Here is a 27,944-nt window from a genome sequence, read left to right as displayed (position 1 = left end):
TTCAGAATCAGTCCTCGGCTTCGGGGGAAAGCTCTGTCCGTCAAACACTCTGGCACAGGCGAGGTGAATCAAAGCACACAGTGCCCCTTAGCCAAAGAAGAGCTCCCTCCTCGGGGCCCATCGAAAGCCCGTCTTAGGAAAGAAAGATTTGGCGGTGAGAAAACTTACATTTAATTACTTACACCTGGTTCATACATTTGGCATTTTCTGTGGTATCTAGAATGAACCAACCTGTTTTACTTGCCTCCATCTGATTTTTAAAACTCTGATTTATGATACATTCATACATCCCCATTGTAGTAGCATTTAGATCAGTGTTCAGCTGGGAGATCCCGGCTGCTGGAGTTGGAAAGATTAATGGGTCCCTGCTTTTGAATTATTATTCCTATTGTTCACACATTAAAGTTACTTTATTACACAAAGATATATGTTCAGTGGGATCAGAAAGAATCTGGCTATTATATTGTCTGTCTAGATATCAACATGTGACCCTTAGGAGAGCTGGACTTATTTCTTGAAACTTTAGTTGATTTCAAAGACAGTATCATTTTTGGTTAAAAAAAAATCCATATTCTTGGCCCTGGCTGGTTGGCTCAGTGGTAGAGCGTCGGCCTGGCGTGCAGGAGTCCCGGGTTCGATTCCTGGCCAGGGCACACAGGAGAAGCACCTATCTGCTTCTCCACCCCTCCCCCTCTCCTTCTTCTCTGACTCTCTCTTCCCCTCCCGCAGCCAAGGCTCCACTGGAGCAAAGTTTGCCCAGGTGCTGAGGATGGCTCTGTGGCCTCTGCCTCAGGCACAAGAATGGCTCTGATTGTGGCAGAGCAACGCCCTAGATGGGCAGAGCATCGCCCCTTGGTAGGCGTGCCGGGTGGATCCCGGTCGGGTGCATGCGGGAATCTGTCTGACTGCCTCCCCGTTTCCAGCTTCGGAAAAAATTTTTAAAAAATCCATATTCTTGATAGCAAGACACCCCAAAACTGAGACTTTAAAATAATCATGGGTCAAAAATTTTAACTAAACGATTCTGTTCACTGAGAAAAAAAGTACAAACTTGTTTGACTTAATTATAAAACTTGGCTCTATAGAAGCTAAGCAATGAATTTTCTTAATACTTGATTCTTTTACAATGAAGCGGCCAATAAACAGCACCAATAATTTAACGTGAGCCATTTTCTTTTATCTCTTATCTTACTTTGTTTAGCTTTCAATTAACAACGATATATTTTGCATCTCAATACCAATTTTCAAAAGGCACAAGGAAACGTCAGTGTGAGGCTAGCTGGGTCAGGAAGGGGGTTTAGCGGTGATTCCTGTCTGACAGCTAACGTGCTCCGGCTTCTGTCAGTAGCTCTGAAAGGTATTCAAGCAGCGATGTCTAAGGAGAAACTGTCGCAATTTTAGAAGGCTAACAACATATAATTTTGTCAAATTTGCATTCAAATAAATGGTAGCTTTAAAAAATGCACCTGCTTGTTTCTATGACAATACGTATCATAAAGTAATGTGCATACAGATGTGATGATGACTGTCACCCCGTCATCGCTATTATTTTCTTCCTTGAACAATGCATCAAATTCTTCTCTGTTATCTATCATTCAACCGTTTGATATGCCTCAGCAGACAAAACTATGTCAAAGAAGTCTAATGTATGTTTTACAAATACTAAGAAACCAAATACTAAGGAAAGACATTATTCTGTTGTTACTTCTGAGACAACATCTATTGACTTTGCTAATTGGTTAATCAGTATTCTCCTAATAATTCAGTAGCAAAATATTTTCTATAGTCAGCAGGGATAGGATTCTGTGGTTGCTACCTAATCAATGTATATATCAAAATACTTATTGTTTTAATAAAGCTGAGTGAAAAATATATTTTCTTGTATTTTATGGATAATGCATAATCTAGAAACATCCAAATCATTATAAATATGCACTGTAAAAAATACATAATTCAAAAACTCATTTTAAATATATTTGCTTCTACACAGTAACCATTATAACAATTCAAGGCATTAAACTTCTTAAAATACATGATACCATTATGCATTTTTAAATCCTAGTCTAGTTATCATAGAAATAATAATGATAACTAAATTACTAACAAGTGTATATACTACCTCATATAAAGTGATGACACCATATGTTTGAATTGGTTCCCGCCACTGAAGAAATATTTTCTCTTCAAAGGTACTTCCTTGGATGGATTCAGTAGGAACAGCACCTGGCACTAGAGGAGGGGGGGAGGGATCAATAAATGTTTACATAATGAACCAAAAAGGAAACAAAAGATTTTCCTACACTTGATAGATTTCTCTTTGTTGAGGCACAAGATTTTAATAATCTACAGAGACACTCAATTTTCTTTTTAAAAATCTGAAATTCAAAACCATGTTGACTTTCCTTATGAAGAAAAAAATTCCCTCACAGTTTTCAAGAAAGGCACAAGGAAGCATCATCTAATTGAATCAATTGGATGAAAGTCAGTAATCATCTTGAATTGAAATCATCTTGAAAAATAAACTTTTTCATTCTTCAAACATAAATAAAGAAAGCTATAGAGGAATGAGAATTCCCACCCATTGCTTATAAGGGTGTAAATTGTTAGACATTTTAGAAAATCATGGTTTATTTAAGTAAAGCAAGTTTGTATATCATAAAACCCAATAATTCAACCTCCAGGGATATTCCCTTGAAATATTCTTGCACATACATACCAGAATACATACACCAGAATGTCAACATAGCAGCATTTCAAAATAAAACTAATAAATTTGAAATAAACCAATTATTTTAATAAATTATTTTATATTCACACAATAAAATACAAAAATGATTAAAAATAAATGACAGTTATACACATCATCATGGATGAATTTTATTACCATAACATTGAGTGACAAAAGCATGCCAAAGAAGAATACATATGAACTACTGCACTTATATTTAATGTATCTATTAAAATACATGCTAAATAGAAGTTTTTTTAAAGATGTGATACAGATAAAATTATATATAGAGACATATATTTAAATTTTTCATTGATTTGGTAGAGAGAGAGAGAGAGAGAGAGAGAGAGAAGCATCAACTCATTGTTTCACTTAGTTGTTCCATTTAGTTGTCTACTCATTGATTGCTTCTCCTATGTGCCCTGATTGGTGGTTGAACCTGCAACTTCCGGTGCTCCAGGTTGATGCTTTACCCATTGAGTAACCCGGCCAGGGCCTAAATAATATATTTGAAAAATAATATATTTGAAAATTTTATTTATTAATAATATAAGAGATTTGGGAAAGTTTGATGCCATTTTTTAAATCTAAGCTGTATAACACCTTTTGATTAGTTCATGAGAAAATCTAATAGACATAAAGAAAGTTAAAAATTTACTTGCCAATTATCTATAAAATAACTATTATTTTTAAAGTATTATTTAACTCATCTTCATTTAAATTCTGTTTGAGTATGCTTTATACTATATACAATTCAGCATATTAAGTGTGTCTATCCCATTTATAAACCAGTATATCAGTACGACTTACAAAGGTACATACATTCGTGGATCATGATAAAAAATTTTTGTTATGATGTGAGTAATCAAAAAGTGGCTGGGGAGTACTCATACTTCTGAATTTCAAAATTTACAATAAAGCTACAGTATTAAGACCTTGTGGTATTAGTATAAGGACTGACATATAGATCAGTGGAATAGAACTGAAGGTAAAGAAATAAACCCTCACATTTTCAGTCAATTGATTTTTATCAAGGGTGCCAGGAAAATTCAATAGAGAGAGAATAATCTTTTCCACAGTGGTGCTTAACAATTGGGTAGCCACATGCAGAAGAATGAAGTTGAGTTCTTACTGCATACCATATCTAAAAATTATACTGAAATAGAGTAAAGAGCTAAATGTAAGAGATAAAACTCTTAGAAGAAAACATCGGTACAAATCTTCCTGACCTTGGATTAGGCAATTGTTTGTTAGGGAGAATATGGTGCCTCACAAGAACATAGCTCTAATATCTGTTTCCTAAATTCTAGGCCCTGGCAGGGCAGCTCAGTTGGTTAGAGCATCATCCTGATATGTTAAGTATATGGGTTCAATCCCCAGTCAGGGCAAATAAAAGAATCAATGAATGAATGAATAAACAACTGGAAGAACAAATCAATGTTTCTCTTTCTTTCTTTGTCCTTTACTCTTTCTCCCTCTCTAAAATCAATAAATAATTTTTTAAAAAGTTCTAGGAGTTCAGGATTTGAGATATATAGTCAATATCTAAGTTCATGAAATTGAGAGTTATTCTCTCTAGTGATAGATAGTGACCCCACTGTTTTTTGCTCTTCAAATTCAATATTGCTTGACAATTATTCTACTTCTCTTTTCTCTGCCTTTTTGAAATATTTTTGTTGTAGTTGTTTTTGTTGTAGTTGTATTTGTTGTAGTTGTTAGGACTATAATCTGAAATAAAAGCTTTTCTAATGAACTGGATGCCATTGTGCTATAAAACAATATATTTTTATTTGGAAGTAATGCATGCACCAATTTCACTGACTAGCAAGACCATTTAAGCAAACAAAATGTTATTCCATTTCTAGCTCATGTCTGTTCTTAATTTGAAACCCAAAGGTGTTGAGTAGTTTCATTCAGAAAGACATATATGCTCACCTCTAGAAATGACTATATTTATATTCCTCACTCATTGGTTAAAACATTACTGTTGTTTAAAAAAAATAAATAATTATAAACAACTTTATTGTTTTATTTAAATACTAATAAAATATTTTTGAGTGTTTATTACCTACTCAATGTCATGCACATTGCTATAAAAGAAAAATAGATGGCTTCTTCTCTCAAGTAGTTTATAGATAAAACAAAAATATATAATGAGGAGAGAACAAGGAAAGGTCACAATGAGTTGCTTTGAATTGTTACAACAATAATAATTGTGCTCACCTACTAAAGGCCCCTCTTTGGCAGCTACAAATAGAGGTCCATGCAAATTTCTTCCAACCGTACTATGTCTGATTATTGTAGTTATTCTCAACCTTCCCGATGAGGAAATTAACACTCAGAGACTTCAAGATCCAATAAAATGAAAGTAAGGTCAGAGGGATGAGAAAAAAGTGGGGCTCAGAGAGTTGAAGAAAGCTTTCCCAAGGACCTGAAACTTGAAAACTATGGAGGGTGTTGGATGAGATGGAACTGAGAGACAGCCAGGTAGGCAGCAGTGACAACAAGGGACAAGAAAGAGGCTGGGACAGAAGAACTGTGGCATAAGAGATCAATGCTGAGGTGACATTTTTACAGTATGAGCTGTAGTAGTGAAAGTTATTAGTTCTAGAGTATAGGTCAAGAATACAGTAGACCTTGAAAGTTAAAACTTGGATAAAGAAGGACATTGAAGGTTCTTGTGGAGAAAATGACATGATGATGTATTTCACAGATTAGTTTAGGGAGTGAGTAGAGGGCATTAAAGTGGGAAAAAATAGAACCACAAAGAAAGGGTAAAATGTATGAAAATTTCAGAACTGAGTGTTCAGAACTGAATATAGGTTATGGAAGCTGAAAGAAAAGAACAATTTAATATCATGGAAGTAGAAACAACAGGAGTTGGAACCAAATTAAACAATGAATTGCAGGGCAGAAAGGGTCCAGAGAAGACCTGTTGACAATGCTGAAACCTTCATTCATATTTCCTGGGAGATGAGGAAGAGTGGGAAGAATAGAAATAGGGTTTCCAGTCTCAGCTTTGACTGAGTGACTACTATAAAACTAATACTCCTAACAAAAACAAGTGTAATAAAATAGCTATTTGACTGCAACCATTTTTTTTTTAAGTATGGAAGGACTTTAAGGGGCAAAAAAAGAGAGAGAGAAGCTTGTGAGGAGTGCCTCATTTACTCTGGCTATTGCCATGTTTTTCATTTCTCTTTTTTCTTTTTCTGTGAGAGAGACAGAGAAAGGAACAGATAGGAACAGACACAGGAAGGGAGAGAGATGAGAAGCATCAATTCTTCATTGCAGCTCCTTAGTTGTTCATTGATTACTCTCTCATATGTGCCTTGACCGGGAGGCTATAGCAGAGTGAGTGACCCCTTGCTCAAGCCAGTAACCTTGGGCTCAAGCCAGTGATGTGTAGGTTCAAGCCAGTGACCATGGGGTCATGCCTATGATCCCACACTCAAACCAGTGACCTTGGGTATTTGAACCTGGGCCCTCTGCATCCCAGTCCAATGCTCTATCCACTGTGCCATAGCCTGGTCAGGCTCCATGTTTTTCTTCTATGGAAATATACATGGTATTATATAGGTAACAAATATGTAGCTCTTTAAATGAAATAAAGTGCTATAAATATGTAATTTGTTATAATCAATGATCAAAGATCATAATCAGCTACATGAAGAAACAAAAAATTAAATATGTATTTTTCCCCAGGAATAAGTAACTATATTCATTTAATGAGCTTCCCAAGTTCTTTTGAGACTTATTTGGATGCCTGACAAATGAATTTTAAGTCAAATATATGATACACTATCACTGTATTTTACATGCTGTATGAACACATGATTGTACGTGAGAGTCCCTGTATAATTGATATAAAAGCACATTTATACCCATGCAATGGGATTAGAGGTGTAATTTTACTATTTTAAATAATTTTAGAGATTAATTGCAGTTGTGTATTTACTCTTATTGATGAATTGCTGCTAATGTGTGTAGCCTATTTGTTAAATTATTGTTTATGAAGGTAATATCCAATCACAGCATTATTCTTATGGGAAAATATGATCTACTTCATGACCGCAAACCTAATGAGGTGATTTCTCAGCACTGCACTGAAACACAAGGGAAGGGCAGCCTCTATTTTAGGCTGGGTTTTTATCTGTACTGTGAAAAATGTTTCAGAATGCCTTTTAAATATATTTAAATGAACATTTTATATAAATAATCTAGTAACTGAAATAACAACTCTTCAGTCCAACATAATAATAAAAGTTGAATGAAGAATTATTTAGAGCAATACAGAATCATTATACATAGAAAAGGGATGGTGTGACTCAAAGAATTAAAATAAACGTCTACATCTTGACTTCCTGTACCCTTTTTAATCAGTGCTTACGTATACAGAAGCACAGATGCATGTTTATATTTTATTATTCAACATAGTAAGTAATTTCAAAGAAACAAAAGATGCTTTTTTTTTTATGGAAAGGATATCAATTTCACGTAAAGATATTTAAAGGTACTCACGATCTTCATCGGTCTGCACTATGAGTTCCTGACTTTCTTTCCGTCCCTCGGGGTTCATGAGGATGAGTTTCACACTAACATTGGTATATGGTGAGAGGTTAGTGATCGTATGTTGAGGGTGTGAATTATCTGTGTCCCAGCTTACTTCTTCTCGCACCTGCTCCTGTCCTCCAACTTGGTAACAGTAATGGACTGTGAGATTGTAACTATGACAACGAGTCACATTATATCCAAATGGCTCCCAGCGTATAGTGATTTGTCGAGATTTGACTTCTACCACTTCCAGTTTTCTTGGGCCTCGCATGGGATCTATTTAGAAAAGAAAAGAAAGAAAAAGGAAACATACATGAAAAGAATTTTAAAAGCTCTGGTGAAGCCCAGATGTCACAGATAGTCCTACTTGTCCCCAGCAGACCTACTGGTCTCTTCTTCTGGAATGATGAAATCTTTAAATCTTATCGCAGCATGCGGCCACTCAAGAAAAAAGACCAAATAAAATTACAGCAAGATGGGACCATGTGCCTATGTTCTGGTGAAGCAGAATAGATGAGAAGTCAAGAACAGTTTCTGGGAGGTGTCCTTATAAACAAAGGCTCACCATCTTCCTTCCTTCCTTTTAGCTGGACTGAGGACAGGATATTTGTTGCTCATGTGGCCATGATGAAACATGAGGTTCTTACACATTAAGGATTCAAAGCAATGATGACAAAGGAGCTATATATAGTTCCTGATAATCACTGAGTCACCATACCAGCTTTGAACTGCCTACTTCCAAATGCTTCCTTCGAGTTAAGTAAAATGCTTTTATTTAAGCTTCTGTTTCCTCTGGGTCTCTGATATAAGAATCCAATCTATTTTTTAAAAAATTCAATTTATAGGAGTGACACTGGTTAATACAATTATATAAATTTTAAGTGTACAATTCTATAATATATCATCTGTATATTGTATTGTGTGCCCACCATCCAGAGTCATATCTTTGACCCCCTTATGCCTGACTACCCCATCCCTTCCCTCGGTAACTACCATACTGTTATGTGCTTATAAATTTTTGTTTTTCTTGTTAGTTCATTTGTTGCTTTCAGTTTTATATCACATATGAGTGGGGGGGGGAACAATCTTAATGCAAAGCTTTATATATTTTTTAATTAATTTATAATTATATAGTTGAAAAACATAAGTAAAAACTCGAGTATTGGCCCTGGCTGGTTGGCTCAGTGGTAGAGCATCGGCCTGGCGTGCAGGAGTCCCGGGTTTGATTCCCGGCCAGGACACACAGGAGAGGCGCCTATCTGCTTCTCCATCCCTCCCCCTCTCCTTCCTCTCTGTCTCTCTCTTCCCCTCCAGCAGCCAAGGCTCCATTGGAACAAAGTTGGCCTGGGAGCTGAGGATGGCTCCATGGCCTCTGCCTCAGGCACTAGAATGGCTCTGGTTGCAACAGAGCAACGCCCCAGATGGGCAGAACATTGCCCCTTGGTGGGCTTGCCGGGTGGATTCCGGTCGGGCGCATGCGGGAGTATGACTGCCTCCCCGTTTCCAACTTCAGAAAAATACAAAAAAAAAAAACCCAAAAACTCGAGTATTTACCATGAACTAATATAATGATGAAATTAAGTTCTGAGCAGAAGTTCAGGTCTCTGAGTTTTGATTTGTATACAATTCCATGCAATCAATGCTAAAGTATTTCTTTCCTATCCCTCACAATGTCTTAAAATTATTCCTTAGCCTGAGCTCCACATACAGAATTTCTAGCTTAGAAATCTAAATGACATGTAGGGAATATAAGCATTTTGAGTGATTTAAAAGAAAGATTATATACAGAGAAAGTTTAAATTTGTTTATGAGATGATGATGAAAATACAATAATACTTAATACAAGTATTTATTGAGTACTATATGGTATAGACTTTTCTAAAAAGTTTACTTTTCAAGGGTTTGGGAAGAACCTAATCCAAAATGATCTGCTTTGGTATATTCATAAGTACATTTGATCCATATATTTTGATTTCTCTTTTCCTGAATTGTTGTCATTATATATGAATTTCAAGTGATATACAACTGGTAAGAGAACATAAGCATGAGAACTTGAGAAATAATAACAACCATTTATTGTGTGTGATGTTATAAAGTGTGAGTCCATATATATATTCTCTATTTCTCAAAACAAGCCTGTGAATTAAGTACTATTTTTCCCAATATTCATGTAAAAAAAATGTGGCCAATGTCAGTTCAATAGCTTGACCAAGATCAAGATTTAACTGTGGGCTCTGGCTGGTTGGCTCAGTGGTAGAGTGTCGACCTGGCATATGGAAGTCTTGGGTTTGATTCCTGGCAGGGCACACAGGAGAAAGTGAGCATCTGCTACTCTAACCCCCCCCCCTCTACCTTTTCTCTCTTCGCCTCCCACAGACATGCTTTGATTGATTTGAGCACGTTAGCCTTGGGTGCTGAGGATGGCTCCACATTCCTCCACCACAGGTGCTAAAAATAACTCAGTTGTGTGCATGGCCCCAGATGAGCAGAGCATCAGCCCCAGATGGGGTTGCCAGGTGGATCCTGGTTGGGGCACATGTGGGAATCTGTCTATCTCCCCTCCTCTCACTTAAAAAAAATAAAAAAAGATTTGAGTACGGCACTTGAACTCATATCAGTCTGACAACTACAAAACATAGCCTCTTCAACTCTACTTCAGTCTCTATCGAAAATGAAGAAAATAAGATAGAAAAAAATTAGGATGTTAAAAATACCTAAAACATGACCAAAGGATGTAAAATATAATAAATACCCCAGGTAATTAATATTGGAGCAAAAGTGCTGAAAAAAAATTCTTCTCCCTTCTCCTAATTCCAGAGAGGAGGGTCCCAGGCCATGTTCCCTAGCTCAGGTCTCCCAGACAACCCCTCTTATCTATACTTTTCAGAGACTGGAAATTTGTCTGGACAATTATTGAAGTCCATTTCTTGATTTCCATTTGTGTATATATTCCTTGTTATCTCATCATTTAGGACTTAGAACTTAGAACCACTCCCTTTCCCTGCAACGCTCAAAAAATGAAAATATTGAAAGTGAAATAATGTTTTAGTTTTCTATATGGTGGTTGGGATTAATTGGCCAGATATCTGCTAAAACTATAAAATGAAGTTAATAATTATTCTTGCTACTCAATCCTGTAATAATTCTAGAAACCAAGGACAGAGAGAGATGAAAATGCCCCCAGAGAAATTTGAATGGCATTCTCATGGAGTATTCCTTATTACAAAATCAATCTTTTATACTTAAGTTACTAAGTGTTAGGAAAAATATCATAAATAAGTTATTTAGAAATAACATTGAAGTTTTTTTTCCAGCCTAAAGACTTTTTACACTGTAAAGGAAATGTCTAATATTATATATTGCTTCATTAGTTGAATGTTTATAAAAACTTTTAATAAACGTCAGATCCCTTATACATAAATAGATTAAAATGCATCTTTTGGCCCCTTTCCTTATTAATCACCATCTCCACAAGGACTGTTCTTAAGCATTTTCCCAAGGTTTTCATCAATTTTACTTACTAACAAAATGACTAAATGCTTCAAATATTAGTTTAAACAAGCAATGCAGTTCTAATTTAATTTCAATAAAAATGTTTTCTACTGTATAAATAAGTCTATATCATTTTCAGTTTTCCTCAGCCAAGAGAATACACACATGAATTATGCCCCAAGATTAAAAAAAAAAACCAAAGGGTCTATCTCTCTACTAATTGTTTGCTTGAAAAGCATACTCCCCTCTTTTCTGTTACTGCTCTTGGAATTCCATCATGGTAAAATTATGTCTCAAACTTCCCATAAATTTGGCAAGTATAATAGTTAAACTGAGCATAAACCAACCATCTTTGTGACCAATGCTCCAGAGTCCCTATTGTAATCAGTGGTGAATAACAGATTTGAGAAAGAGGCTGTATGTACGAGGTCTGTAACTTAGATGAAAAGAGGCTCATCCTCACTGGTTTGCATCTTCAAGTTCCCAGTTAACCAAAATAAACTATCTTACAAAAGTTTTTCTAAATAGAATATTTCCATTGTGCCCTTCATGGGTCTTTGTCTATAGTATTGTTCTACTGCATCTCCTAATATGTCATTATCAGTATGGCAGGGTCAAATCATACCAACGAGAAAAGGAATAAGTAACTTTGACTTAAATTCCTAAACACTTCTCCCATTAGTTAAAAGCTTAAGAGAGAAGTTGAATCAATACCACCACGTAGATAACATGGTCCACCTCAGATGGAGAACTATCATTTTTCTTGCCAGGGCCAAAGACTAGAGTTAAGTGAGTTGGAAAAAAAGGTACTTAATAATATAAACTGAACGTTCTGCGTTACCAAGTTCCTGTGATAACATCCTCCTTTGATGAGAGCATTAATAGGCTAAGTGCAATGACTAAGGGAATCTGACAATCCTTTCAACTCATCCTTAGCAAACTGCTTGGTTTCATAGCTTCTTTTTTTCTTTTCTTCTGCCATTCTACAAAATTGAGCTCTGACCCAGCAATGGTTTATAATGGCTACATCTTAAGTTAGTGTTTTATAGTACCTGTATCTTTAGTGTTTCTGCCGGAACCATTTCTATTAGTGTGCTGCTAAATGTGAATGAGGCATTCCACAGGGACATTTACTCTAGTGAGTTACACTGATGACCACGGGAGACTTTGAGGGATATTGCTGTAGGAAAATATCACACAGTAGGAAATGAATGGCAACTTCATCACCAGAAATGTGTAATTGCAGTAGGCTGGTTATAACTCACACGGCATCTCTGGGAGTAGAAAACACACTGGCACGAATACTTGGTATACTATTCCTACCATTCTAAGTGCATGAAATACATCTCTTGGAGTTAGATAACAAGTTAATAAATTATATTCATAGGACCACTACTCTGAATATTTGCTTCTCTTTCCTCACCATCCTAAAGATGCTACAAGGATGTGAGTGCACTCCAAGGCGTGTCTCTTCATACTCACCCCTCGGCCCACACTACAGTGAATGGGCATGGCGACAGGACCCACTGGCATGAATCGGGAGTCCAGCCAGTCTGACCTGGGCCCCTGACTCAGAGACTAGACTGTCCTCCCGAAGGAATAGGATGGCTGTCGAGCCCACAGCTGAGCCAGGGAATTCTTTCTGATTCCCCTGCTGGCTGGCAGCATTTTTCATTCTGTTCTCTTTCTGCCAGTTTGAGCCAGGTTTCAAGCAGAGAAATCTGACAGTTGCAGATCTGACTCGAGGGACCAGCAAGCCCAGTTCTAGCCTCTAGCGCTTTAGCATCCCATTTAATCAGTGATCCTGGCTCCTTCTACATTCACGGTTTTTCCGTGAATCCAGGGAGAAACTGACTGATAGGATCAATTTCCATCGCAGGTTCAATTCACAGCTCATTTCTCTGGATCTCTGCATTTGTACCTTCTATTACTACTAGAGTGCTTTTTCAGAAACTCAATTTCAGAACCTGGGAGAGATATTTGGGTGTAATTTTAGGATCTTGTCATTGATAATCAAAAACACAGATTACAACCAATGCTCCTGCTAACAAGTTTCTCTTTTCTCCTTCTTCATGAATTATCTGGAGGTCTATTACAATAAAAGGAATGGCCACAGAATGGCATGGTGAACCCCTGGTGGCACCTGCAGCTTCTGTATTTCTGCCTTGCAGTTAGTTACACAAAAGAAGATGACAAAAAAAAAAAAGTAAAAACTTTGTTTATTTTACAATTCAGTTAGAGCGCAGCAAAGTCCTGATTAACTAATATAATATTGGCCTGCCCAGTCATGCTATATTCCTAAGCAGCAAGGAATTAAAATCCAGGTACGCAATGATATTATTTTTAAGTGAAATGGCTACATTTTTTGAATTAGTCAAAGTTTTCCAGGATCTAAAAAGTGCTTTTTGTCGGTGAAGGTGAAAATTCTAAAATATACCTATTTGTAATTTATGTGATAATGTAGTCATCTACATACCTGTAACGTAACTGAATAAATTAAAATTTGTCATAAGAATTTGAATAGTCCATTCCACCAGAATACTCTTCATGAATATTACAGTTATAGTTTTTATATTATATCATAACTAGAATCAAGAACCATAATTGAAAACAGTTTGTTCTTTCTTAACTATATCCCACAATCTTATATCAAAGTATAATTTCTTTCGAAACAACAAACTGAATTTCAAAAATAGTACTAATTTAAAGGGTGAAAAAGTCTTATTAGAAAAGTGAATGAAAGTGCAGCCATGCCAAGCCTTTAGAGACTCCAACATTCTACTTTGTTTCTTGATTTAAGACGGACATATTCTTCACAATGTCTCCCGTGTTTTCCAATTGCTGCTTTGAATTTGGTCTAAATCATCAAGTTAAGGAACCCACTACCCCATGTTGCTAGGCAATGGACTATCCGCATGTCAATTGTATTGATTGTTTTAATTTTGATCACAGTAGAAAGCTGGAATTCCTATCCACATTTTATGGGAAATGGAAAAGATTACCTCACAGAACAAAATGACTAGCACTCACACACTGTGGTGAGAACGCGAGGTTTCAGGCAAGAGGTTAAGGTTGCATATGCACTGTAACAGGAGCAATCAGCGACGCCCGGGGGGGGGGGGGGGGAAGCATTCTCTAGCAGGGTTAGGGGACCCTGAAAGAGCCGTGTGTGCAAAAGCTTTGTTTAGTTCGGATTATACATTTAAAAATAAAGGTTACGAGGGGAGGGGGGAGAGGGAGAGGGAAAGGGGGAGGGGGAGGGGCACAAAGAAAACTAGATAGAAGGTGACAGAGGACAATCTGACTTTGGGTGATGGGTATGCAATGTAAGTGAACGACAAGATAACCTGGAGTTGTTATCTTTGAATATATGTATCCTGATTTATTGATGTCGCCCCATTAAAAATAAAATTAAAAAAAAAAGTAAAATAAGACATTTTAGACCTTATGGGTAGTCACTCAATGTGCCTGGTTTCAGGACAATTTCAACAACTCTTTCAGGATAACTTTAAAAAAGAATTTTCTAGTTTAATGTTCTTAAATAGTTTGCTGAATAGCGGTTGGAAAAACGAAGCAGTAAAAATTTCACTATCAACACCTTCTGAAATAAATATGAGCATTGATAAGGTACTCAATGGTAGTAACATTTGTCATAGTATGTTCTGCCTGAATTGATTAACTGAACCAAGGAAGACTAGAAATCCCACAATGGTTGAAAGATATTATTCTGTTAAATATGAAGTATTCTTTTTTGTTGTTGTTGGTTTTAAATTAAGGTTTTTAAAAATTTAAGTAACAAAATTTAAAACACACTGAAAAGTACAAAATAAATTAATCATTGTACTTACTAATATCAAGTGTTAACATTTTGTGTTTTGCTTTAGATCACTTTTTATTAAAAAAATAAAATATTACTGATATAACTCCTTTGCACATTCCTGCAGGCTATCCCAAGGTTATTATGTATCATTCCCAGACATATTTTTGTACTTTTCTTACATATATCTGGGGTGTTTAAACATTTAGGTAAATGCCACCACCCTTTGCAACTTGAGGTTTCATTCAGCATTAGACAAATGGAAACTCATCTAGTTTAGATCTATATATAGATCACTTTAACTGGTGTATAGAATGCCATTAATATGTGAACCATAGTTTACTTATTCAATCTACTTTTCAGGACCAGATAGAGTGAGTCTATTTTTTCTGTACTACAAGCAGTACGCAGTGAGCATCCTTGTATATATGACCCCTTACCAGTTTACCTTGGGTGAACACAAAAAGTAAGACTGTTGGCTTTTCCAGTCTGCATATCTTTGATGTTCTAGATCAGCGGTTCTCAACCTGTGGGTCGCAACCCCGGCGGGGGTCAAACGACCAAAACACAGGGGTCGCCTAAAGTCATTGGAAATATTTCCCGCCGGGGTCACGACCCACAGGTTGAGAACTGCTGTTCTAGATTATATGTATTAATTGCTCTCCAAAAGGAAAACAATGTTCAGATGTTCCCACTTCCCCAGGGATTTCATTTCTAGGTTCTAAAATAAAGCCAGTTTCTAAGAACAGAGCTTAAATTTTGTTACTGGTTCTGGTCAACTGTAAATAAAAAAAGCCTAATGTGGGTCTGCTTCATGAACTGCATCATTTACTTGACATATCTGCCGAAATAAAAATTTACTATTTCTTTCCTCTGCTATAGCAACTCTGGCAGTGTTATGTTAAGAATCTCTGCCAATCCACACTCATCATATCATATCATTATATGTGTTTATATCAAAGCAAAATAAAATATGGTTCACTTATCAAGAAATATTAGATAAATTGAGAAATAAAATAACATTAAGATTTCTGATTAAGGCCCTGGCCAGTTGGCTCAGTGGCAGGGTGTCAGCCTGGCGTGTAGAAGTCTTGGGTTTGATTTCTAGTCAGGGCACACAGGAGAAGCAATTATCTACTTCTCTAAACTCTCCTGTTTCTTCCCCTCCTGCAGCCACAGATCAAATGGTTCAAGCAAGTTGGCCCCTGGCACTGAAGATGGCTCCATGGCCTCATCTAAGGTGCTAAAATAGCTCAGTTGCCGAGCAACAGAGCAGTGACCCAAGATGGGCAGAGCATCACCCAGAAGCGGGCTTGCCAGATGGATCCCAGTCAGGGCGAATGCAGGAGTCTGTCTCTGTCTCCCCACCTCTCACTTAATTAAAAAAAAAAAGATTTCTGATTACAACAATATAGCATACCATGCTATTTACCATGAAGGGCTCTCCACCTCAGAACACCCAAATATTGCATAAGATAATTATTTTATTGCAGAAGATGAGCTATCTTCCCAGTGGCACCTTATACCATATTTCTTGTTTAAAATGAAGTACAAGCTCAAATGATAGCTCTGAGATCTAAGACTAACCTCTGGGTCAGGGGCAGCACAGGGAAGTCAAACCTGATGTTCTCAGGTTAATACCAGATACTTAGAGGTATCTAAAGCATCCATAGTCAATAATGCCCTGTCTCCTAGATTTCAGCAGACACAAACACAAATCTCTGAATGAAATCATATCTAAATTAGCCTCACTGTTTAAAAAGATAAAGACCAACAAAATACAAACTCACTAGTGGAGATCACCAAAAACACCAGAAAACAGGCTACCATGAGTGAGAATCAGCAGAAATATGCAATGAAATATGAATGGAGAGTGGTGGGAAAATTAGACAAAGCTTAAGAGAGAATGAATGAACTAGAAGATAAATCAGAGGAAATCATCTAGAATGCAGTGCAGATAACTAGAAAGAGGAAAGCAAAAAAGAAAAAAGAGACAGAAGATAGAATCTGGGGGTCTAATTCACTTCTACTTGGTATTCTAGTTGGAAAACAAAGAGAATAGAAGTGAGGCATTTCATGAAGACATAATGTCTGAGAAATTTCCAGAATTGACAAAATATATCAATTAAAAGATACAACGAACATAATAATTTTAAAAAGTTGAGTAAAATGAAGTCCACACTCAGATATAGTGTGGTTAACAATAGATATGGACACCATAGAGATATTAAAAGCATTTGAAAAGATAGGATGTATCACTTACAAAGTAATGGCAATTAGAGCCTGACCTGTGGTGGCGCAGTGGATAAAGCGTCAACCTGGAAATGCTGAGGTCGCCGGTTCGAAACCCTGGGCTTGCCTGGTCAGGGCACATATGGGAGTTGATGCTTCCAGCTCCTCCCCACCTTCTCTCTCTGTCTCTCCTCTCTCTCTCCCTCTCTGTCTCTCTCTCTCCCTTTCTCCTCTCTAAAATGAATAAAAAAAAAAAATTAAAAAAAACAACAAAAAACATCAAAGTAATGGCAATTAGAGCAATAAAAGGTTTCTCACCAGCAACAACGGAAGGCAGAAAACCGGAATGATACGCCAAAAGTGCCGAGAGCAAACAGGCCAATTAGATTGTATATCTAGAAAGACAATTTCTCAATAAAGAAAGGTGAAAGTAAGTTGGTTTCAAGAAACCAAAACTGAGTGAGTTTACTACTAAAACCTACATAAAGGAGAAACTTCAGAGAGAAATAAAATGTGTGAAGGAAGGTCTCAGATTCCAGGAGAAATAATAAGCAAAGAAATATTTGTGAAATATTTTTAAATAATAATGTCTAATTTGAGAGGTTTTAAAAAACAATACAAAATGAAATTACTGACAGCAAAACAAATATACACAGAGCAGGCTATTCAGATTTAGAATAGTATAAGATCCCACATTATTGGGAGGAAGGAGTAAGATATTAAGTATAGACTTTGTTAAGTATGCATGGCAAATTTTCTGGGTAACCACTATAAAAGTAAGAGAAGGGCGGCTATCATTTTTGCAATAGTAAATAATAATAATAATTTTAAAAAAACTTAATCCATTTTTTAAGTCTTTTACTAATACTAAAGAAAAAAGAAATCAAATCTCATACTAGCATTTGCATATATTTTGGTAGAAACAAGGCCAAATATATTATTAATCACAATAAATGTATGTGGAACCTTGTCATTTAAAAAAATCCAAAAAATTTACCCAATGAAAAATCACTATCTTGCTATATTTTGTTTATAAGAAATAAATGTAAGCCATATACACAAAAGTCAAAAATTAAAGAATACAGAATGATAACTAGAAAATACTAACTGGAAGAAACACAGAGTATTTGAATTAAGGAAGGCAGAAAATCATTATATAATGATAAAATTTTCAATTTATCAAGAAGATATAACAATTGTACATTTTTATGCACCATTAACATAGCCTTAGAATATGTAAAGCAATTTATATCTTAATACAAAGCCAAACAAAGATCATGTGTAAGCAACATCTTTTTTAAAATTTTTTCCATTATTTGAAAGAGAGAGAAAGAAAGAAAGAAAGAAAGAAAGAAAGAAAGAAAGAAAGAAAGAAAGAAAGAAAGAAAGAGAGAAAGGGAGAGAGAAGCAACAACTTGTTATTCCACTTAGTTGTTCCATTTACTCGTGTATTCATTGACTGCTTCTCATTCATGCCCTCATGGGGTAGGGGGGGGAGAGTTATCAAACCCACAACCTTGGTGTACCAGGATGATGCTTTGTCCACTGAGCTGCCTGGCCAAGGTTTGTAAGCAACATATTTCATTCATAAGTATCAACAGGTAAATTCTAAACAAAATTGTTAAATTCAGCTATGTATATATGAAACTGATAACACTGCATGACCAAGTTAGATTAATTAGGATAGTTTAACATTAAAAAATCTATAATGTACTTTATCACATTAATAAATTAAAGAAAAAAGCCCTGGCCAGTTGGCTCAGTGGTAGAGCATCGGCCTGGTGTGCAGGCCGGGTTCGATTCCCGCCCATCTGCTTCTCCACCACTCCCCCTCTCCTTCCTCTCTGTCTCTCTCTTCCTCTCCCGCAGCCGAGGCTCCATTGGAGCAAAAATGGCCCAGGCGCTGGAGATGGCTCCTTGGCCTCTGCCCCAGGTGCTAGAGTGGCTCTGGTCGCAACAGAGTGACGCCCCGGAGGGGCAGAGCATTGCCTCCTGGTGGGCAGAGCATCGCCCCTGGTGGGTGTGCCAGGTGGATCCCGGTCGGGCGCATGCGGGAGTCTGTCTGACTGTCTCTCCCTGTTCCCAGCTTCAGAAAAATACAAAAAAATAAAAATAAAATAAAAAATAAATAAATTAATTAATTAAAGAAAAAAATATAATTGTTTCAAAAAATGCATAAAGAGCATTTGTTGAAATGTGCATTTTTAATAATGAAAACTAGAAAATTAAGAATTGAATGAAATTTCACAAACCTGATCAGGAAACATTGTTCTTAATGGTAACACATTCAAAGAACAACAAAAGGATGTGAACTCTCACTGCATCTAATAAACATTTTCCTGGGGGTTTCTGGCCAGTATAGCAGGATATAAAAGGTATAAAAGCCAATCAAGAAGAAAATAACTCTAACTATACACAGACATGTGAAAGTCTTAGCATACGTGCAAGATCTACAAATTATAAGAAACAGTAAATGTTTAGCAAGGTGGTTGAATATATTAATATTAAAGTCCTTTGTATTTCTCTATAGATAAATAACAAACTATACCACTAATTTAAAAAATAGTATTTACAATGTTATTTAAAAATATAAGGTATTAAGGAATAAATATACAAGGGAGTAACAATAAGTAAAAATCCAAAAGTTTAATGAATGTTATTAGTGAGGATCAAAATAACTGAAGAGCTATACCATGATCAATATTTTAATGATATCAGTTCTCCCCAAGGGCATCAAGGGAATCAATGCAATGTCAATTAAACCTAACTGAAGTTTTGAAAAACATGAGTTGATTCATGAGAGGCCAATCATAACACTGGGCTGTTAAGGGGTGCAAAAACTTGTTCTATCAGAAAGCAAGAGTTATTACAAAGATACAGTAACTAAACAGGATGGTGTTGTTGAAAAGCCTAGACAGAGAGCAGAAAGGAAAGATAATATATGACAGAAGTGGCAGTTTCTGACTCCTAGAGAAAAGACAGATGGTGCGGGGGAAACAACGCATCCCTATCAGGAAAATAAATAAATAAATAAATGAATGTGCATTCCTATTCTGTGCCTCACACAGATGTAAATTCCTACTGAATGAAAAGCTTAAACATGGGGAAAAAATTAATTTTCACCAAAGCATGTAGGGGATCTTCTTTCTGATAAAAAGGTAAGGAAATATTTTGAAAATAAGAAACTAAAAGCATCAAATATCAATGACAAGCTCAATAATTTATACTACATTAAAATTAAGAACTTGTCTGACCTGTGGTGGCTCAGGAGATAAAGCGTGGACCTGGAACACTGAGGTCGCCGGTTCAAAACCCTGGGCTTGCCTGGTCAAGGCACATATGGGAGTTGATGCTTCCTGCTCCCACCCCCCTCTGTCTCTCTGTCTCTCTGTCTCTCTGTCTCTCTCTCTCTCTGTCTCTACCTCTCCTCTCTCTAAAATGAATAAATAAAATCTAACTAAAAAACCTCTAAAAAATTAAGAACATATATATTAAGTTGTCTATAAAGAAAGTGAAAAACTAAGACATAAGTTTATTCTTGGAAGGAAAAGCAAAGTAACCATATAGAATAAGGACAAAAGATATAAGCTGGCACTTATTAAAAAGCAAAAAGGCAATCTACAGACACTAGCAACCATTTAACAAAGAAGAGACATACACATTGTCTACAAATCACAAGGAAAAGATGACAACACCAAAAAAATGGGTGAGAGCTAAGGAAAGCTAAGAATAGGAATTTCACAGAAGAGGAAACAATAGATAAACATATGAAAATATGTCCATGGTTAATATTAACCTGGGAAATACAAGTTAATTTTAAGGTCATAGTGAGGCTCTATTTTATACCAAATTTGCCAAAATTAAGAAGTCTGATATACTAACTGTTGGCAAGATGCAGGTGAGTGCAAACTATTATATATATACTTCACTAAGAAGAGTGTGAACTAGTACAGCCACAATAGAAAGCAACGTGGTGTCAGCCTGTGAGGTAGACACTGCATACCCTACAACCTAGCAGTTCTATTCTTAAGGGTATATCCTGGAACAGTACTTTTCAACTTGGATAATAAGAGTAATCTGGAATACTTTTTAAATATTAAGCTTCTGGGCCTTTTCCAGAGATTCTGATTTGGTGGTCTTGTAAGGAGGCCACAGGATTTGTATTTTTAAGAAGCAGCCGAAGTGATTCTCATCACCAGATAAGTTTGGTAAACATAGCCTAAAGCCTGCCAATCAAAGCAAGGTTCTCTCTCACACCAGCAGCAGGGCATCACCTGTAAGCTCATTAGGAATGCGGGTGCCCAGGCCCACCTCGGATCTGCTGAAGTGGAATCTGCATTTGTGCACTGGGGCCTGAGACCCTGACTTAGCGGACTGCTGTCCCAGAGCACAGGTTGGGCACCGAGGTCTTAGGCTTAGACTAGCATTGCTTCAAAGAGGCTAGAAAAAAGAATTAAAATGGCTATGGGTTGAAATGAAGAACTGTATTTTGAACATTTTTGTTTTAGGCATACATACACACACTTTTGAAAGTTCATAGGGGTGCGTATGACTGTGTCACAATGTAAAATAGATTCCATCTAGCAGTGTCAGAGTTTGAAACACACCTTCCTACAGAAGTGCTTCCCTGGGAGCACTGGGAGATACAGAGGTGATGTTAGCACCACTGCTGGCAAATGAACAAGAAAGAAATGTGTGGACTCTACCCAGCTATCTACTGACCAGAATATTAAATATTCTCAGGATAAAAATTATGCTACAGTGAAAATAAATAAAGCAATGAATCTCTGAATCGCAGAATTAGGTGGAAAAACTCAAGTCACAGAAGACTACTATGACATTTTATAAAACTGAAACACAAGAAAAGGAAGTTGTTTAAGAATGTTTATATGATAAAACTATTTTAACAGTAAACTAAGAGAGGAACAAAAGAAAAATGTGCATGAAAACTCAGGACACTGATTACCTCTGTCTGGAGGCAGAGGAATATAGAAGCAAATGTAGTGAGATGCAAACTTTTGTACTTAGCTGCAAACATTCTAGGGATGTTCTGGTTTTTAAGCTGAGGAGTCAATTATTGTTACACTGAACAATTTATGTACGTCATATATACTCTTTTGTTTAAGGCAAATATTCCATAATAACTTCAAATAATATTATTACAGGGAAGGCATGAATATCCCAGAAACGCTGGCTTTTTGCGATTCCTTTCCTAAAGAACAGTCTATCTTCAGTTCTTTCTAGAGAAAGACTATGCTTACCACCAGCCAGACTTAAGGGAAGCAAATAATATCTTATTAAAGATTCGATTGTCTAGATATACACCCATAGATGGGGACCTCTGACTTAGAGTATTAGGAAGCCCGTTCCTCACAAGGTGTAACAGGCTTTATACCAGCAATGTTCTCACCCCTGAAACTAGATGTCTGGATCCTGAGAGATGAGTCGTAGGCTGGTGCTCAGCTTGGCTGACACCTAGGGTAGTTACTGCTCCCCCTAACCCAACTCAAACTTCTGCATCTCATTCTCTTTCATTCTCACATTTCTACAGCAAAGTCCAAAATGGAACTCAGGATGGTCACATCAGGAGAACACTAGGACGGTGATGGTTCAAGGCTATGGCTAGCCCCTACGGTACCTTTGTATGTATCGAAAGGAGCACCCTGATTATCTGGAGAACTGCCACAATACCTGTAAAAATCATAGCTTATGCTATGAATAGGCACCATATGTTTCTGCATTACATGACCTGCACAACTGTATGTCATGCCTTTGTTTAAATTAGTGTGAGTGTGTCACGCACATACACACACACACATACACACGTAACATATACTAGAAGTTCTTAGAGAAGACACCCTTAAGTCCTTAGAGAAGACACCCTTAATGATCAATATCAGAACTTAGGATAAACCAGTTCAGAAGTAAATATGCTGTGAGGTACATATGCCAACAAAGGTAGATGCATTTTTTTCAGCAATATAATGCCATTTGCTTTTTTACCAGACCTCAACATGCATACATACACGTACAATATTTAAACTGCATTTTCACAAAGGTGCCAATTCTATTTACTCCTCAGTCCCTCATGATGTTGCCAGGACGCTTTTCGCGTGTGCTATTCACCTGAGTCAATCAAAGGACTTTTAATACAAACCAAATAAAAAATATTTCCATTGGTAAGTTACAACTATCAAATAGCACATATAACCATTTTTACTCTCCATACCAGTCAGGCGAATCTATCTGCTGTGTCCCAGATACAGGTCTCTCTCCAAAATTACGATCTCTGCTCCCACTGATCCAGACTATGCAATAATAGTTACCTTTCATCTGCCAAAAAGTAGCCTTTAATTTCCTTTAATATTAGGTTCAAGATCAATCTCTCTTATGGCTGTTTCTTCTTAAAATAAAAACTCAGAGAGACTTTCATAGACCCACATGGTCAAAATCCTCATGTTCATATGTTGATTATATTTCTATGTTTTATTGTGTTCTTTAATAAAAAGTTCATAGAATACTGAGATGATGTCAATTACAAATGCTTCAGAAGATGTCTAGATCTGCTAATCAATACATTTAATAAAAGGATACTAGCACAGAATAATAAATATCAAGCATCTAACTCATTTCCTTTGTTCTCATAAGTCAATTCAGGAAACAACTCCTTTTCTGCAGTATTTACCAATTTTCAAAACAAGTCTTTCCAAATTCTGTGTTCTGATTTGCATCTCTGTTTTACTTTATCACTTTAAAGAAGTCACACTATAAACGTGGCTTCCACTAACCACTGGAATGGTCCATTTTTGCCTGAGCTACTTGGTGACATTTCCAAAGTGTAAAGGTCATCACCGTAGAAGGAACACTACTGCTATACAGTAAAATTAGAATCTTCAATTATTTCGATACACTGGGATTAACAAACTGCAATTCATCCTATAGATGAACTTTACAAGAAAACTGTTGTATAAAATAAAAATGAGTCTGCAGTAAGAGACTTCCTTGGTATTTATTTCAGACTATATAAAATAGAGGAGGCAAAATTATATCCACAGAGTTGTTCAAAGTGTCAGAAATTGGATTGGAATGGGTTTTGACCTTTTCTAACCCTCATAAAGCTGTGAGACCCACAAAAAGCCTGCCTTGGAAGCTTGGATCTGATAAGTTTGTCTGGAACAAAAGAATACCCAAACCATTCACGGTTTGTTATAAAAGTCACGTGATTAGTGTTGGAAAAAAGCCAATCATATACAATTTAATTTTACCTATAATAATCATTCTCTCTAATTAACACTAAGCAGATAAATAATATTTAATTTTTTTTTTTACTTTTTTAGAGCCTCCTATTTTAGCATTTGCAACCTTTTTATGATTGCATAGTTTTCTGTTTTATGCTGTTTTATTTCTGTTTTATGCGTCTGGGCAAATGGTTCCACACACCACTCTCAATGATGCCAGATTCATCACTATCCTCTATTTACTCTTTTGTGTTTTAAACAACAACTAGGTCTAAAAAGAGCTTTCCTCGATTTAGAAATGCATATAATTGATAACACTGTATTTAAAACCCTCAGTTTTCCATCCTTCCTGTCTTCCAGGGAAGCTGGGAAAGGGAAGGAAACGCAGTTCTAAAAGGACAAACTCCAAGTCGTTTACGTCACACTGAGAAGTTGAGTATCAGGACACAGAGAGGTAAGGTAAGAACCAGTTTCTTTTATTTCAAAAAGATAAAAAAGAAAACAAAGATTCTAATGATATATTTTGTTCCCCAAACAATAAACAACTTGAAAAGAAAGCAAGCTTGCTCTTCTTGTTAAGAATAGTTTGTTTTCTCTGTTGAATTATCTCCAGATGTTGTTATTAAATCAGCACTGGTTTAGAGTCAATTTACCCTAAAAGTAGTTTTTTGTGTGTGTGGGATTAACTCCATTTTCTCACTTTTCTATGTTACTTTTCTAACCCTTCCAAATATCAAGCCTAAGGTAATATGAGAAATCTCAATTTTCTGATTTAAAAAATAGAAAAGGCAATGTGAATTTTTTTTTGTTTTCCTAGACACCAGTATATCAATCAATTATTTATTGAGGGTGTACTGATTCACAATCATTTATTCCAACGCCCTTGAAGGCCCGTCATCTGCTCCATATCCCTTCAAGAGTAGCCTATTACATATATTCATGACCAACTACCCCAAAGTCCTTGCTATTTCATGCACTGATCTCCCTGCTCCCACCTCCCTAGTTTCTGACATTCAGCTGACTGTGAGTAGGTTAAAGGGGGTTTAATAAAGCTTCCCAAGTGATCTGGAGACCACCCTCATCCCACTGGTAAAGAACAGCTGAATTACAAACATGTACACATGTATACTATTAATTTACCAGCTGGCAAAGTGTGCTGTGTGACTGAGATAACAGCACACTTTTGTTCTTATACTGTTTAGTGCTGCCTGCCCTCCCTCCCTCCTTCCTTCCCTCCCTCCTTCCTCCCTCCCTTCCTCCTCCCTCCCTCCCTCCCTCCCTCCCTCCCTCCCTTCCTTCCTTCCTTCTTTTCTTCCTTCCCTCCCTCCCTCCTTCCCTCCCTCCCTTCCTTCCTTCCTTCCTTCCCTCCCTTCTTTCCCTCCCTTCCCTTCCTTCCTTTCCTTTATTCCCTTCTTTCCCTCCCTTCCCTCCCTACCTCCCTCTTTCCCTCCCTGTTTTCTTTCTTTTAACTTGCTATGTTTTCCAAGTATCACTTTCTTGAACAAAATAACAAGGGAACTATCACACATAAAGATTATAAAAGCTAATTCTTTATTCAACTTGTAAAAATAAATTGCAGTTCACTGCTGTACATTTTGTTCATTTTTAATTCTATTTGGCACAGAAACTTAAAAAGTGATTGACAAGTATGCATTCTTGAATATTGCTTAGAAGTGGCTTGAAAACTATGGAATCTACTGAATAATCTTAATAAGGTAGTTCATTCATTTGCCGTCTAGTGCTCAGTTTAGCTTAAAATATTCATAATTTATACATTTTGAAAATTAGACATTTTCATGAGGATGCACAGATAATAATTTTAATGGGTTACTGACAGACTTAACAGTAAAATACAGTTTTATCATCTTTTCTAAAGTTGAAACCTTAGTGATAAAATTTTTCAATATTAAAAACAATCTTTCTTTTATCTAATGCTCATTTTCCTGCATTTCCAGATATTTTCTCACTTCCTTGTAGCAGGAACACATGGTAGGTGTGACCTCCCTGGCAGGGGTGAGGAGGCAGTGGTACCTGGAGGTGGAAGCACAGGAATCTAGATTTTGAGGAGAACTTTTTTTATATGAGCGTACTTATGCTTTGAATGCAGCCACTTGACAAAGTTAATTGAGCACACTGGGAATACTGGGAAGTTCTGAGGCCTGAAACTAGATCTCCTTGTGGGGCAGGGAAAGATGAAAAAACAAACAAACAAACAAAAACCTAACTTTCCTGTCCGTGGAAAAACATAGGTTCAAGGAAGGAAACCACATCAGGGAGGACCAACGGATGCATAGATTGGGGAAGGGGTGCTGGTAAATAATCCCACTTCCTCCTTAGCTGCTCCTCCCACACTAAGGTGGGAACCAAGCAGACAAAACAAATGTAAATCTGGATACAAGGTGGATACATTATAAAGTACAGACGCAAGACGGAGACAAGATGTAAGGGCCATTCTCAACTAGGCATCAATTTGTTGAGGTTTTGGAAGGCCAGCACCTAACAGTCTGCCTTCTCTTTCAGATTTTCAGATGAGACATAGAGATCAGAGAAGTAAAGACCATACTGTCTGGTGTATTACTGACAACAATGATTGAAGAAAAAGACATCTGTGGCCAAATGATCTTTCTACTACATCCATTCTTACTATTCCTCATTTAAGCTCTTTCACCATTCTTTCGGAGCTCTAATTCATGTCATGAAATTTACTCACTTAGATTTTACAAGTCAGTGGTTTAATGTATATTCACAGAATGGTACCACTGCAATCTGAGCCCAAAAACATTTGCACCACCCCTGAGAGAGACTGCATGCGCTTTGGCAGTTACTCCCCATTTCCCATCAATACCACCACCCTCAGCACTGGGTGACCATTAATCTCCCATCTCTACTGAGTTGCCCATTCTGGACATTTGACAAAACTGAAAATATACACTACTGGTCTTTTGTAACTGGCCTCCTTTTACTTGGCATGATGTTTCCAAAGTTCATCTACATTGTGGCATATATCAGTACTTCACTCCTTTTTATTGCCAAATAAGATCCCATGGTATAGAATAGATATACCACTTTTTTTTTCAACCTATTAATTAGTTGATGGGAACTGTGGGTTGTTTCTACTTTTTGGCTATTGTAAATAATGCTTCTGTGAACACTCATATATACAAGTTTTTGTGTGGCCATAGGCTCTCATATGTGCTAGGTATATTCTTGAGTACAAAGCTAGTAGAAGGAATTACTGGGTGTTTTGATTACTCTATGTCTAACATGTGAGCAGCTGTCAGACTGTTCCGTGGTGCCTACACCATTTTACACTCCCACTAGCAAAGCACAGTAGGGCAAAAGTAGGTTTACAGTTGTGAGTATGCAAAACACAGTTTACTCTTGTATTACTATTTATTAATTATTGTATTATTTTCATACCAACAACTGCACACCTATTTTTGCCTCACCCTGTATATTAGGGATCCAATTTTTCTACATCCCTGGCACCATTTGTTAACTTTATTTTTATCTTTTTGCTACAGCAATGCTAGTAGGTATGAAGTAGAATTACATTGTTATTTTGGTTTTCAGTTTTCTAATAACTAATAAAGTTAAGTTTCTTTTCTTGTGCTTATTGGCCATTTGCATATTTTCTGTAGAGAAAGGTCTATTCAAATCCTTTCCCCATTTTTAACTGAATTATTTATTTATCTTTTCATTAAGTTGTAAAAGATTTTACCTGTGTTTTCTTCTAAGAGTTTTTATAATTTTAGCTCTTACATTTAAATATATGATTCACTTTGAAGGGATGTAATAAGAAAGGTATACAACTTTATTCTCTTGCATGTGGATATTCAGTTGCTCCAGCATCATTTGTTGAAAAAAGTATTCTTTTTTCCAT

General features: G+C 36.5%; 1 protein-coding gene across 5 annotated transcripts in view; it reads right to left on the bottom strand.

Annotated features, from left to right (window-relative positions):
• Positions 1-27,944, bottom strand: part of PTPRM (protein tyrosine phosphatase receptor type M) — an 899,870-nt gene that overhangs the window by 346,500 nt on the left and 525,426 nt on the right. For all 5 annotated transcript variants that reach the window (XM_066246290.1, XM_066246286.1, XM_066246288.1 and 2 more), the window contains exons 8-9: positions 7,250-7,558; positions 2,120-2,229 (exon numbers count right to left, since the gene is read on the bottom strand). In XM_066246290.1, the coding sequence (XP_066102387.1) occupies positions 2,120-2,229; positions 7,250-7,558 (419 nt within the window). The remainder of the gene's footprint in view (positions 1-2,119; positions 2,230-7,249; positions 7,559-27,944) is intronic.

Source organism: Saccopteryx bilineata, chromosome 11 (assembly GCF_036850765.1).
Source record: "Saccopteryx bilineata isolate mSacBil1 chromosome 11, mSacBil1_pri_phased_curated, whole genome shotgun sequence".
Taxonomy (NCBI): domain Eukaryota; kingdom Metazoa; phylum Chordata; class Mammalia; order Chiroptera; family Emballonuridae; genus Saccopteryx; species Saccopteryx bilineata.
This window is presented reverse-complemented; position numbering and strand designations above follow the sequence as displayed.